The 13,127-nt window shown below is 56.7% G+C and overlaps 1 protein-coding gene across 2 annotated transcripts in view; it reads right to left on the minus strand.

The window, feature by feature from the left end:
* The window catches only part of NSD1 (nuclear receptor binding SET domain protein 1), a 130,931-nt gene extending 128,433 nt beyond the window's left edge, over positions 1-2,498 (minus strand). Inside the window, exon 1 of one of the 2 annotated variants that reach the window (XM_030571698.1) lies at positions 2,420-2,498. In XM_030571698.1, the coding sequence (XP_030427558.1) occupies positions 2,420-2,437 (18 nt within the window). In that variant the 5' untranslated portion in view covers positions 2,438-2,498. Of the gene's footprint in view, positions 1-1,783; positions 2,038-2,419 lie in introns of those variants that run through there. The other variant, XM_030571699.1, reaches the window with a different exon arrangement.
* Between the last annotated feature and the right edge of the window lie 10,629 nt (positions 2,499-13,127).

Below are 13,127 nucleotides of genomic sequence, written 5' to 3' on the forward strand. Positions count from 1 at the left end.
TGCAGCAATTATTTATAAAACACACACTTAGAAATGAAGGAAAGTGACCTACAAATGATAGGTGGCACATGTAAAATACAACAACAACAACATTACACAGACCCAACTGCTTATGGAACTCAAAAGGAAGGTTTTAAGCAGTTTTGCTTCTAGGGAGTTCTGAAAATTGACAGAGTGAGAAATCAAGGAGATACAATCAAAAGTAATGGGATTTTTTTCTGCTCTCGGAATTATTTTTGGGGAAGTTTTCTGGCCTGTGTTACATAGAATGTCAGACTAAAGCAGGGGTCAGCAACCTCTGGCACACAGCTTGCCAGGGTAAGCACCCTGTCGGGCCGGGCCAGTTTGTTTACCTGCCACATCGGCAGGTTTGGCGGACTGCGGCTCCCACTGGCTGCGGTTTGCCGTCCCAGGCCAATGGAGGTGGCGGGAAGCCGCAGCCAGCACATCCCTTTCCTGCACCACTTCCCAACACTCCCATTGGCCTTGGACGGTGAACCGTGGCCGGTGAGTGTATGCAGTTGGCCGAACCTGCCGATGCGGCAAGTAAACAAAGTGGCCCGTCCCGACAGGGCGCTTACCTTGGCGAGACGCGTGCCAGAGGTTGCCAACCCCTGGACTAAATGATCACAATGGTCACTTCTTGTGTCTATGAAATTAGAAAGGAAAAATGTAGCCTGAATAGCTATTAAGCCATGAAGTAGTAAAATCCAATGGCTTGGGTTATTTAAAACTAGACTGGACAAAGCAGTAGAAAAAGTACTGTAGGGAACAATTTTGCACTTGTAAGGGGTGGACTAGCTGGTCCAATTGCTCTTTTCCATCTCCAGCTTCTAAAGTTTTAAAGAGATAACTCTACTCGCAATGTCAAAAGATTGTATCTGAGAATAAAGTTGTTAATTGCAAATGGCATTTCCAATCTTTAAAACATCATCCTGTGGGGAGAAACCCCCGAGGCCAGTAACTGTATCAATCCTGCTTTTATACCGGTTTAACATCTCAAAAAACTTGAATGTTTCAAGAACTGTTCCACACTGAAGAGAGACTAAAAATGGCACCACCCGGTTTCAGTGTCTATCATCTCAACCACTGCCAGATCAAATCCACTCAGTGTACAAGTAAAACAATTTTTTTCTAACCATCAGGACCTGCAAACTAAGCCTAAGAGGCCAATTGGGCTCTTCCTGGCTCACACCTTACAAATAATAAATATTCTGCAATGAGGCCTTAGTTAGAAACTCTGCTGATGTAGATAAGCAGGTAGAAAACACAGCTCCATCATAACTGTGCTGGTCAGCAGCACTCCCATGAGTAAAGACTGTGTCAGTTAGTAAAGTAAGCATAAGGACAATGACTACATATAGGGACAGGTCTTGCATGTAAGAAGGTGCCATCTTTAAATAAAACTTTCCAGATTAAAACCACACTTGCCAATTTTTTTTAATTTAAGCAAGGTGACTGCCATTGCCAACAGGCAGCTCAGAGATGTCAACTACTACAAAAGGTGTAGAAACTGGAGGATGCTTAAGGTGAGCCGAGGGGTTCTTCTTTGCCAACCTCCAGGACTTTGTGCCATGCAAAATGGCAGCAGCTTTGTGTCACCTGTACAGGCCCCGACCTCTATCCCCCCCCTTTGTTTTGTGAAGAGAGATAAGCACTAGGAACCGGCATGTTTCCATGCACCTGCCATCCTGTTGGCGCCACCCCCGCACCCCGTCCCTGCAGGGACCAGGAGCGCACAGCTCTCCCGTAGGGCGGCTAACCGGTACCAAGGGCTGCTTACAAGCTGCATTCCCGCGGCTGGCTCGGGTATGTCTATGGCGCTCCGCAGGGTGCCGGCACTCGGATCGGGATCTTCCTGATCGGAGCCGGCGGTGGTGCTGAAAGGCTGCTCCGCTTTCCCACGTGTCTGCCCCACAGGCCCGGGCACCGGGCGCAGCTCCACCCGCTCCGTCCTTTTCCCCACTGCGGCCTCCCGGGGGGCCTGGGGCGAGGGGGAGCACAGCAGGGCCGAGATGGGCTCCTGGGGCCCGCGGCCTGCAGGCCCGGCCCGGCCCAGCTCTGCCGCCGGCTGCTCGCAGCAGGTGGCTCCGGCGAGGCTTCTCCGGCCGAGCTCGGCCGGGGCCTGGGGGCTGCCGGCGGCCGCTCCCCCGTCGGCCTGCGGGCCGGGCAGGGCCGCGGGCTCTGGCGGGCGCGGGGAGGCGGCGCCGTGGAGGTACTCGGCGCTGATCATGGAGGCGAGGTCCTGCAGCCGGCGCAGCGGGATGTAGCAGGAGGCCGGGTCCTGGCCGTAGGCCGCCTTGGCGGGGAGCGGCGCCGTGCAGCCATTGGGCGGCTCAGGGCCGGGGCTGCCCGCGCTCTCGGGCGCGGCCAGGGCCCGCGGGCCGGCGAAGGGGGCCAGGCCGCCCCTGCGGCTCACCTCGCAGGCCGGCTCCATCCCGCGCCGCGGGCATCGACCTGCGGAGCGAGCAGAGCACAATGGTCAGGCCGGGCCTGCGCCGCAAAATGGCAGCCCGCGCCCCTCCCCCGCCGGGCGGCCGGCCGGCCGGACCCGACCCGTTCCGCTCCGCTCGGCTCGGCTCAGCGCGGCCTCCCGCCGGGCCGCCCTCAGCGCCCCTCAGCCGCGCGCGCGCGGCCCCTACCTGCCCCCTCCCGCGCCCGGCCCCCGCGCGGGCACAGAACGTGCAGGCCCGGCCCGGCCCCGCAGCCTGCCTGCCTCCCTCCCCCGCACGCGCGCGCCCGGCCGCCCGCCGCCATCCCGCACGCGCGCGCGCGCGCGCCTCCCTCCCTGGCTCTTGGGGTTCCGCGCCGGCCAATCAGCGCCGCGCGGCCCCTCCGAAGCCTCGTGCCCGGGGCCCCCGGCCGGGGCCCGCTGCTGCCTCCCCGCGGCGCCTCCCGAGCCCGGCCCCGCCCCCCCCGGCCCGGCCTCGCGCGCCTCCTCCGTGCGCCCCGGGGCCCGGCTCGTGCCGGCCTCGTCCGCGCCTCACCCGAGGCCGGGCCGCACGCGGCTGCCGAGCGGCGCCAACAAAATGGAGGCTCCGGCCGGGCCCCCTCCCCCGCCCCGCTCCGCCCCGCCCGGGGCAGCCCGCGGCCCAGGTGCGGCCTGGCCGGGCTCGTCCCCACAGGCGGCCCCGGCCTGGGCCCGGCCTGTCCGCACCGGGGGCGCCGCGGCCATCAGCGCCGCCCCCGGCTGCCCCCCGGCCGGGCGGCCCCGCGATCCTTGCCTGGCGCGGGGCGAGCGCGGAGCGTCCTGCGCCGGGCCGGGCCCCCGAGGCCTGTAGCTAGCGGCTCGGGGAGGGGGTTCAGCCCGCCCGGCGGACGGCCCAGGCGCTGCCTGTTCGCCTCGCAGAGTGAATCTGGCAGCCGGGGGCCCCTTTTCGGAGGTTCCCGAGGGCTGCCGGTACCTCTGCAGGGAGCGATGGGATATTCTCCAGGCCCGAGGAGGGGGGGTGTCCAGCCTCCCTCCTTCCTCGGCGCACTTACACCAGGGGTGTCAAACTGCCTTGCGGAAAGGGCTGAGTTCTAGGTGGTGGCATACTTTATGGGCCGGGGGCAAACCCAGGAGCATATTGTCCCTTCAGGGCAAAGGGGAGTGGCAGCAGGAGCCAGGTCTGCACAGAGATGAAGGGGAGAATTAAACCTTCAGTGCCTATTGTCAGTCATCACTCAGTGAAAAATCTTTGCCCAAGGGTGTCTCTGCCCTTTTTCTCTTCCTCCCCCAGCTGCCCTTCTCCCCTGTGTGCCTGTCCTTTTCTCTGTATTTCCTTCCCTGCAGCAACTCCAAATTCCCATCCCCCTCTGCCATTCTAGCCAGCAGTGATTAAATACTTATTGTTGACACAGAAGTGTCATCACTGGCCTTTAAAACTGATAGTCCAATTAGATTAATAGGGGACAGTGGACTTGGCTTTTGTGCTGAGTCCCAGTTGCAGGCTCTGTGCACACTCAGGCAGAGATCACTGGTTGTGGTCCTGCAGCCAGGAAGGTTAGGCACTTGCTCTTTTGTAAATTTACAGCTGAGATTTTAGAGAATCTGAACATGCCACATATGAGTCACAGAAATACATAATGTGGGCAGGATCTGGCCAGCAGGCTGAATGTTTGGCGGTCCAGATTTAAACCCTGGAAGTTCATGTGTCTCCATCTTTCCTAGAGTTTATGCCTATTTGGACCCTTGGCTTCTGCTAGCGGCAGAGTAGGCTGGAGTTTGGTGTATGGGCTGGGGAATCGTGGAGCTTGTCCCACCATTCCTGGGCCTCATTGCCAGCTCTCTATGTGTGGTTTCCATATGGCACCAAGGCCTTCAGGCTCTTTGCTGCCAGGGGATCTCTGTTCCTGCTTCCCTCTCACAGGCTCCATAACTCACGGGTTTCTCCTTTGTTCTCCCCACTCCTGGCTATGGCATGATTCTTTCCTGCCATGTCACCCAGTTCCTTACTGCCAAGTCCCTGTCTCTGCTGCGGGGAGAGGGGGACTGCTGTCACTACACACTGGGCTATGGACTGTGGTGCAACCCTTCTCTTAAAGAAGCATCAGCTGGAACATGCTGAACAGCAGAGGACTGGAGAAGTGTTCTACTTCCCCCCACCAAAGTGGATGGCTTTTTCTCTCTCTCTCAGGAGCAGGGGAAGCCACCTGATTGGTTCTATTCACATGGCTTCTGCCTCACACTGCTTAAAGCAGGAGGTAAGCAGGGGGTCGGATGACTTGGCAGAAGGCATGTGCTGCAGTCCACAAGGGCTTTTCCTCAAGAGTCCCCAACTTGGGAATCAGCCACGGCCCACAAATCTAGGGGTGAGGCCCAACCTTCCCATGGACACTGGGAGAAGACCATGTATTGTCCCCCTCCAGTACAAGCAGAGGTTAACCCTTTGTTCATCAAGTAGTGCCTCTGTCACACACATTACTACCACTGCTAACATCCACACCTCTGTCATGGTTTGCGTGGAGAGACAAGGTGAGGGAGGTAGTCTCTTTTATTGGACCAGCTTCTGTTGGTGAGAGAGACAAGCTTCCAAGCTTATCGGACTCTTCTTCACATGTAGGGACCATACTCCCAGTGTCACAGCAAAATGCCAGGTGGATGAGTAATTAGTTAGCACGTATGTAAGGGACCGTTCAAGGTAGAGTGGCCCATTAAAAGCTTTGCAGTCATAGGACAAACGGGGTTATTTGGTTACAGATTGTTGTAATAAGCCATAAATCCAGTGTCTCTGTTCAGTCCATGAGTTTTAGTGTCTAGCAAAGTTCCCAATTTAAGCTCCCAGGCTTGTCTTTTTAAGGTATTGTGCAGGTTTCCTTAGAGGACAAGGACTGAGAGGTCAGAGGTGGAGTGATCGCTTTGTGAGAAGTGTTCACTCACAGGTGATGGGGTGTTTGTTGTTTATCATTTTCCCGTATGAGTTCATTAAAGAGTGTAGTGATTGCACCCACATAGTTATTGGAGCATTTAGTGCCCTGGACGAGGTACGCAACTCTACCCTGAACGGTGTCTTACAATATGTGCTAACAGCTTACGTTAAACAATCTGTTCCACCCTGCATTTAGCTGTGACTTGGGAGCACCTTTTCCAGACCTGAAGAAGAGCTCTGGGTGGCTCAGAACCTTGTCCCTCTCACAGAAGTTGGCCCAATAAAACATACTTGTCTAATATCCTGGGACTGACATGGCTGCAACAACATGTATACGACCATGGATTGCATAGTCCCACAACTACTCACCCATTTTTCTCACCACCTTATTCTCTTTGAGGATTCTAGCTCCAGCATTGACCCTGGTTGTCAGAACGTAGCACTCTGATCTCCTTACAGTCCATCTTCTCATCTCATGACCTCTCCAGCTTTACTGCTCTCAACACTGATTCGACAGGTACAGTGCTGCAGTGCTTACTGAAGACACTACCTATGCTTATGAGAGCTGCTTTCCTCCCATAGGTACTCCAGCTCCCTGGGAGGTGGTAGCTATGGTGCTGGGAGAAGCCCTCCTGACACCCCACTGTTTACATTGGGGGTTAGGTCAGTCTCACTACATTGTTGAGGGGTGTATGCTGACCTAAGGGTAGGCTGGGGCACAGATTCAAAGGACACAGACGCCAGTCCTGCTACCATTTCGTTTTCTGCTTGAACCTGAAGCTAACTTTTCTTTGTTTTGGGGGGTAATCTGTCACATGCATTTCCAAAAACTTATTCCCATGGTAAAGCTAAAAATTGTATTTGTAAACACCCCAAAAGGCACTCAGGGCTCTGTACAAAACCAGTGCATTGGTGGAGAATCATGGTTTTCCTCTTTCCTTCTGTAATACTTTTGTTGAAGAAATAACACAGTAAAATAAAGACAACAAAAAATCTAAGTTTATAACAAAGCACTCCCAGCTTCATTCACTACAGTCACTAAAAGCCCCCAACTATATTAGCACCAGATTATTTCTCAGCTTGTTTTTAACCTGCTGCCTGTTTATTAAGCACGGACAGAGCTCAGCTGTGTGCTAGAACAGAGCAGAGATGCAGACCAGCATTTTCAAAGTAAGCTACCTAGTCCAGCTTTAGCCACCTAAAGGAAGTGATTTGGAGAGGTGCTGGGCACTCCCAGCTCCTGATGGCGGCATGTGCTCAGCTTGTCTGACAGCAAGGCTGCTTTTATTTAGGTGCCTACACTGGAGCATTTCAGGCCTGGTCCTCACCACCAAGGCCTCGGTGGATCCTGCAGACACACTCACCCCCAGGTGCTGCTTGCAGTCAATGGGGTTACTTGCCTGTTGAAAGGGGAGCATGTCCATATGTGTTTGCAGGACAGGGCCTATGTTGTAATGTTTAGCAAAGCAGACTAGAGTCTCTGGGCCTTAGAAATGCATTTCCTTCATTCCCTCTGTAGTTCTCACTGTAAGAACTTAAGAACAGCCATAGTGGGTCAGACCAATGCTCCTTCTAGCCCAGGGTCCTGTCTTCTGACAGTGGCCAGTGCCAGATGCTTCAGAGCAGATGAATAGAACAGGGCAGTTATCGAGTGATCCATCCCCTGTCGTCCAGGCCCAGCTGCTGTTAGTCAGAGGTTTAGGGACTCCCAGAGCATGGGATTGTGTCTCTGACCATCTTGGCTAATAGCCATTGGCCACTATCCTCAATTAATTTACCTAATTCTTGTTTTAACCCAATTATAGTTTTGGCCTTCACAACATCCCCTGGCCAGGAGTTCCACGGGCTGACTGTGCGACATTTCTTTTAAACCTGCTGCCTGTTATTTTAATCGGGTGACCGCTGAAATCTCCCTCAATTTCCTGGGATTCAGGAGTCAGCCCGGGCTGAAACCTGGTTTAAAAGCTGCCACTGCACATAACTGTGACTTATGCTCCAGTTCTTGGCAGCCGCAGCAGCATCTCCTGCGACCTCCCCCGGCTCTGTGTTTTCATTGCTAGTCACAGCTTGCTACTCCCTGCCTGCAGCTCCCTCCCAATCCCTGGTATTGGAGCCCTCTGGCGGCCCGTCCATCAGCTGCCTGACAACCACAAGTGAACAAGCTGCTCCTTGCGTGCCATACCGACACCTTCCTAGTCACCACCTGCATCTCTGTATCATTCGCAACCCACCCACAGGCTGCTTAACCTGGCGCTCTGTGGGCAGGGACGGACGCACTGCACCAGGCTAATGGGGCCCAACCTGCTCGGCCTCTATGGGCCACAGCCGTCCAAAGATTCAGACCGTAACCTAATGGGGGGGTTGGTCAGACATGTCAGATGCACTTTGTCTTCGCCCCTTTGCTGAGATGCCCCTGAGAAAGTCCGTGCCCGGAGCACAGCCTTTGAACCATCTCCAGTCTCCCCCTCCGGTACATGACACCAGTGTGTGGTCAGCTGGCCAGGCTGCCTGCTCCCTGGGAGTGGGGGTTATTAGTGGTGCTGCCTTCGCTGCGCACTGACACACTGCATCAGGGGAGGAGCCAGAGGAGCAGGACCACTGGGCTCCCCACCCTGAGAAGGACCATGGGCCTCTGTCTGGTCTCTCGAGTGGCTGCTCTCTGGGCAGGGAGCGTAGCTCACTGGGGCTTGTGAGATTTTTCCTTGTTGGGAGCACGGGTCTTTGAACGTTTTTAAAAAGCTTTTCCTCCACAGGAGGCTCTTTAGCACACACACGGCTTCTCTCGGCCTCCTCCAAGACCCATGCCCCTGGCTATGCATCCATGCATAAGAGCGCTGGCAGGTGCAGCCGCCACACAGACTCAGGCCCTGAGCACCGCAGGAGGGCCGAGGTTAATGCTGTCTCCATGCCAAGGGCAGGCCAATGCGGGGACGTTCCTGCAGCCAGGCTGCCTCCCTCTGGTGGCCCTGTCACCTGCAATGCAGCTAATCTGTGTGTTGGGCTAGATCCTTCCCAGCCTTTCCCTCTGGCGCCAGCAGGTCCCGTCCGTGGGTGCAGCGAGTGGCAGGGAGAAGGGCTGTTGGTTTCACTTGTGTTAAGCCATTAATGCAGGTCTGTCTGGAAGCTGGCAGAGAAGGGTGTTGGGTTCTATCCAGCATTGTGTTTCCAGTACAAAATAATGTTCTCTTGGTGTGACAGATACACTCGAGCCAGCTGCTCAAATCCAGGGTAACGAGCGACACCGTCCACGTGGCAGCAGCCAGGTGGGTTGCTCACCCGGTTCATTAATGGGTTGTGCCGGGGTAAGTAGGCTGTTAATGGCCAAACTGGGGGTGGGGTGGGGGTGCGGCACAAAGATCAGTGAGCAGCATTATAATGCACACAGCAGGATTAGCCAGATCAATAACAAACACAGGTCAGGCTGGAGTAACTCAAGTGAGGCCCCTGGGGGAAAACCATCCTAGCTGCAGCTACCCTTGCGCCGGGACCCCCTTGGAAAGCAGGAAGCCCTTGGAGCAATGGTGGGCAACATTGCAGGTGACACTGGGCTGCTCCAGGCAACTCTCCATGAAGTGCACTGGCCACCCTGGGCTTCGGACCAGCCACTCCTGCCCCCCCACAAAGGCAGGCCTCTTCATGCCCAGCTGCTCCCTGGCAGGTTGAGTTTGCTGTGGACAGGTGCAGCCAGTCTCCTCCTCAGGGTGACCTGTGTGGAGAGAACACAAGACCCTGCTCACACCTGCCACCGAGAACAGCAACAAGCTGCAGAGGACCCAGGCCGCCTTCCCTGACCTGCCAGCTGAGGAGCCTAAAGACTCCAGCATGTGATTGTAACCTTCAGATGGGCTGCTGCACCCCATGTCTCAGTCCCAGCCTGCAGTGTCACGAGGACCCTTGCCCCCCACCCCACCCTGGGCTCCAGCTCCATCCTGTGGGGTTTCCCCATATCTAGACTGTCATGTGACACTGGTGGGGTCATTCTGTTCCCTCCCACCACTACAGAAAAAGCCAAAGCAGTGCTGTGGAAACGGCTGGGCCAGGCTAACCTCCAGGCTGCTGCAGATCTATGCCAGTGGCACGGGCTGCGGGGCTGAGGTGAGGGACTGTGGGGCAGTCCCAGTCCCGGTGCATCTGCCTCTTGGCCTCCCAGCTGCTCCAGCTCAGGCCAGAGCTCTGTCTGCTCAGCCACGCTGCCACCACCCCCCAGAGCAGCCAGCTGAGCCCTGGCCACAGGTGCTAACTGCAGCTGCCAGTCAGCCTCCAGGAACCTGACAATTTCTGGTGACCAGAGGTTTTCTCCACCCATGCTGACAAGCAGCAGGGAAACATTTCTCAATGGAGTCTTCAACCAAGCGCCGAGGCAGGGATACACAGGGCTCCCGCCAGTCGGCCCCGGTGGGGCTAGACCAGACACACCCAGCCTCATGCACACTCACACGCACCGACGCAGTAGGTATTCACCCACGAAAGCTCATACTCCAAAATGTCAGTCTATAAGGTGCCACAGGACTCTTTGCTGCTCACACGCACCTTCGCCCAGTCTGCATCTGCCCCTCCTCCAAACTGCGACTGGCTCGGCTCACTGATGTCAGCGTATGGGACCTGCTGGACACCTTGTCCTGAGCCTTAAGAGAAACGTCCCGCATAGCTTCAGAAACAGCTACTGCATGTTCCCAGTAACCACCCCTCCCTTGGCAGAGCTGCGCTGCTGTGCTCCCTGCAGCTGTGCAAAGACATGGAGGGTTTAGCTCAAATCCAGGTCTCTTCTGCCCTCACTCCCCACCCCCCGATCCTACAGCCAGTCCAATGCTGCAGGGTAAACACCCAGCTGCATGCTTGCTGCTCACCAGGAGAAGAGGTCAGCAGCATGTAACTATTTGCTCCAGCGGCTGCCAGATTGGCCCCTGCCAGGACCCAGGGCATCCTGCTGCCACAGGGGTTGTGCGACTCCCCCTCTTTGGGCCCAGGGCTTCCTCAACACAGCAGCCTAGTGTTGTGCCACTTCTGGACCATGGAAGGAAAGTGTCCCTAGGCCTGTCAGCTGCTGCTATTGCCTCATCAAACGAGGAGCTCAGCAAGAAGGGCAGGTACCCCGCCACCCCCACAGAGCTCTCCTGTGCTGCGGTGGGGAGCAGGGCTGCAGCCCCAGCTACCTTCAGCTAGCCCAGCCTGGGGGCGGTGTCACGGAGTTCCCGGGCAATGCTCTGGAACTGCTCCCCACAAAGCCAGGCAGGACTTTGGGGAGCCTCCTCTCCCTTGGAGCAGACTGTCTTCGGGGCAAGAAGCTCACATGGCTTCACCTTCTGGGTCTCTCCTTGGAGCATTCAGCATGTGCCCCTCCATACGCTTCCCACAGCGAGTCCACCCAGGCGGGGTCCTGGGGAAGCCACAGGGTTCTGCCCCCCCCACTTTGCAGTCAGACGTGACTCTCAGCCAGCCAGTAACACAGAGGTTTATTAGATGACAGCGGACTAAAACAGAGTTTGTAGGTACAGAGAACTGGACCCCTCAGCCAGGTCCACTCTGAGGCCCAGTGAGGCAGACACTCCCGTCTGTCCTCACTTCTTGTCCCCAGCCAGCCCCAAACTGAAACCCCCTCCAGCCCCTCCTTTCTGGCCTTTGTTTCTTTCCTGATCTCTTTGTTCTCCCACACCTTTAGCCATCCCCTTGCAGGGTGGGAGGGCCTGGCCATTAGTTGCCAGGAGAGAGAGAGAGTCGGCCAGAACTGAGGCCCCCACACAGCATTCAGAGGAAATATTAACACCAGCCCCACTTCGTCACAGGGCGATCTCTCTGAGATTTCATGTGGCCAATTCTTGACTTCTTAGGAGAGCCTCTGCCTCCAGCCCTTGGACTCCGAGATGTTGCCCTGTCCTCCCCTTGGTTTCCTGAGCCTGCAGCACCCACAGCCAGCACAACATGTTACCTCACCTGCAGCAGCTGGCAACTCACCAGTATGACTTCCACGGACATGTGGGAAGCCCTGGCTCAAGGTTGTCTCCAGGGGCTTCTCCCTAGGTGGGTCCTGGTCCCCAAACTGACCAGAAAACAAGTCACAGGGCCTGGGGAGATTCACAATGGGGGGACACACTCCTATGGAACCCTGCCTGGGGGGAGCCTCCTGCAGCCTCTGGGAAGCAGGCCTAGGGTTAGGGTTAGGGTGTCACAGAACAGCGGGTACAGCCCCATGCACTCTGCACAGGCTGAGCAGTAAATGAGCACAGAGGCTATGGACTAGACCCATCAGTCCCCAGAGTGCCCCCACCTGGATCCCCAGCCCCAGAGTGGGGTACTCCCAGGATTCCTGTGGGCGCCTCCCTAGGCTGCTCACATGGCCTCTCTCCTAGACCACCCTGCCCCGCCTGCAGTCCACACCACGTTGGCTCCTCTGCAGTGGGAGGAGAGCAGGCCTGGTTTTCTAATCCATCCGGCCAGGCACTCCACAGTTGTGCTGCAGACGCATGGGGCAAGGGCTCCCCAAGGTGCGAGTATGTCTCTCTCCCATGAAATCAGTCCCACCATCCGGTCTTCTCACAAATCCACCTGCCTCTGGACCCTCCCACACTTCCATTCTCCTGCCCATAGGGTTCTTCTAGTGGTGTGGGTGGCCCCTGGTGAACAGACCCCTGGGCCTGAGGAATTCTGGGATACATTGCACAAAGAACTCAGAGTCCTTCACCGCAGGAGTGGATGAAGCAGCTACTGTGGAAGGGACCTGAAAGCCCAGTGCTGGGTGATATGGTGCTGGTAGCTCATCCACTAGGATAACAGCTTACTACTGCTACCAGCTAGCTGAGCTACTTCTCTGGCTCCAGTGCTGGGGGGCTGAAGGCTCTGGATCCAAACTCTGCTGAGGACTGGGGATGTGGTACAAGGATATACCCCAAAGGTTCTTTTAGAGACATCGCTACCATGGGACTCTATGGAGCTCCACAAGGGCAAGGGAGGGGACCAGCTCCTCCATGTCCTGTGTGCTCTGTCAGTGTTGGAAGCTGTCTTGCTAACCAGTGGCCCTCGCTGGGAGGCGCTTTTGCTGGCTCAGCCAGAGTTTTACCCACCCTGCAGCAAAGTGGAACAATTTGTGTGCTGACTCCAGCCGACAGCTCATGTGGCTCTGCACAGAAATAGAGGCAAGACAGCTCCCTGGAAGCTTGGGGCCTTGCTTCACAGTCCAGAATTGCAGGAGTGGCTGGGGAGGGAGAGGCTGGGCCCCAGCTGGCATCAGGTGAGCACTGCACCTGGGTATCCCAGGGATCTCTGGCAAAGTAAGCCGATGAGCAGCTCCCCGGGGTGACTGTTTGGGTTGCCCGGAGCGGGGTCCATCGCCCCTGCTGGGATCAGCCCTGCAGACACTAGGGGCTGGGCAGTTCTAGGCCTCCTTGGCTTGGGGCAGCACCGGAGACACAGCAGGAATTCTCAGTGGCTAGCTGGAGACAGATCTGATGGTGGGGTCCTGGCAGATGAAGGGAGGAGGGGCTGTGTACCAAAGGGGTGGGGGGAACACAGCCCAGGCCTGTGCAGAGGCAGAAGCAAAGGCTCAGTTCCCAGTCTATGTGCTGGCGGGACCCTTCCCTGGCTGCGTGCTGGGAGCAGGAAGTGATTGTTTGCAGCCCTAACCCCGGGCACCAAGTTCACAGCTTGGGTTTATTTCTGGTGCGGTTGGGATGTTACCAAGGGTGAAGCTGTCATGGGCTGTCACCCTGCCTATCGCTGGTGGGAGGATGAGGCAGGAAAGACATTTCGGTGGTGGTGGGGCAGCCGAAACTGCTTGGCAGA

This window comes from Gopherus evgoodei, chromosome 8 (assembly GCF_007399415.2).
Source record: "Gopherus evgoodei ecotype Sinaloan lineage chromosome 8, rGopEvg1_v1.p, whole genome shotgun sequence".
NCBI classification, from domain to species: domain Eukaryota; kingdom Metazoa; phylum Chordata; order Testudines; family Testudinidae; genus Gopherus; species Gopherus evgoodei.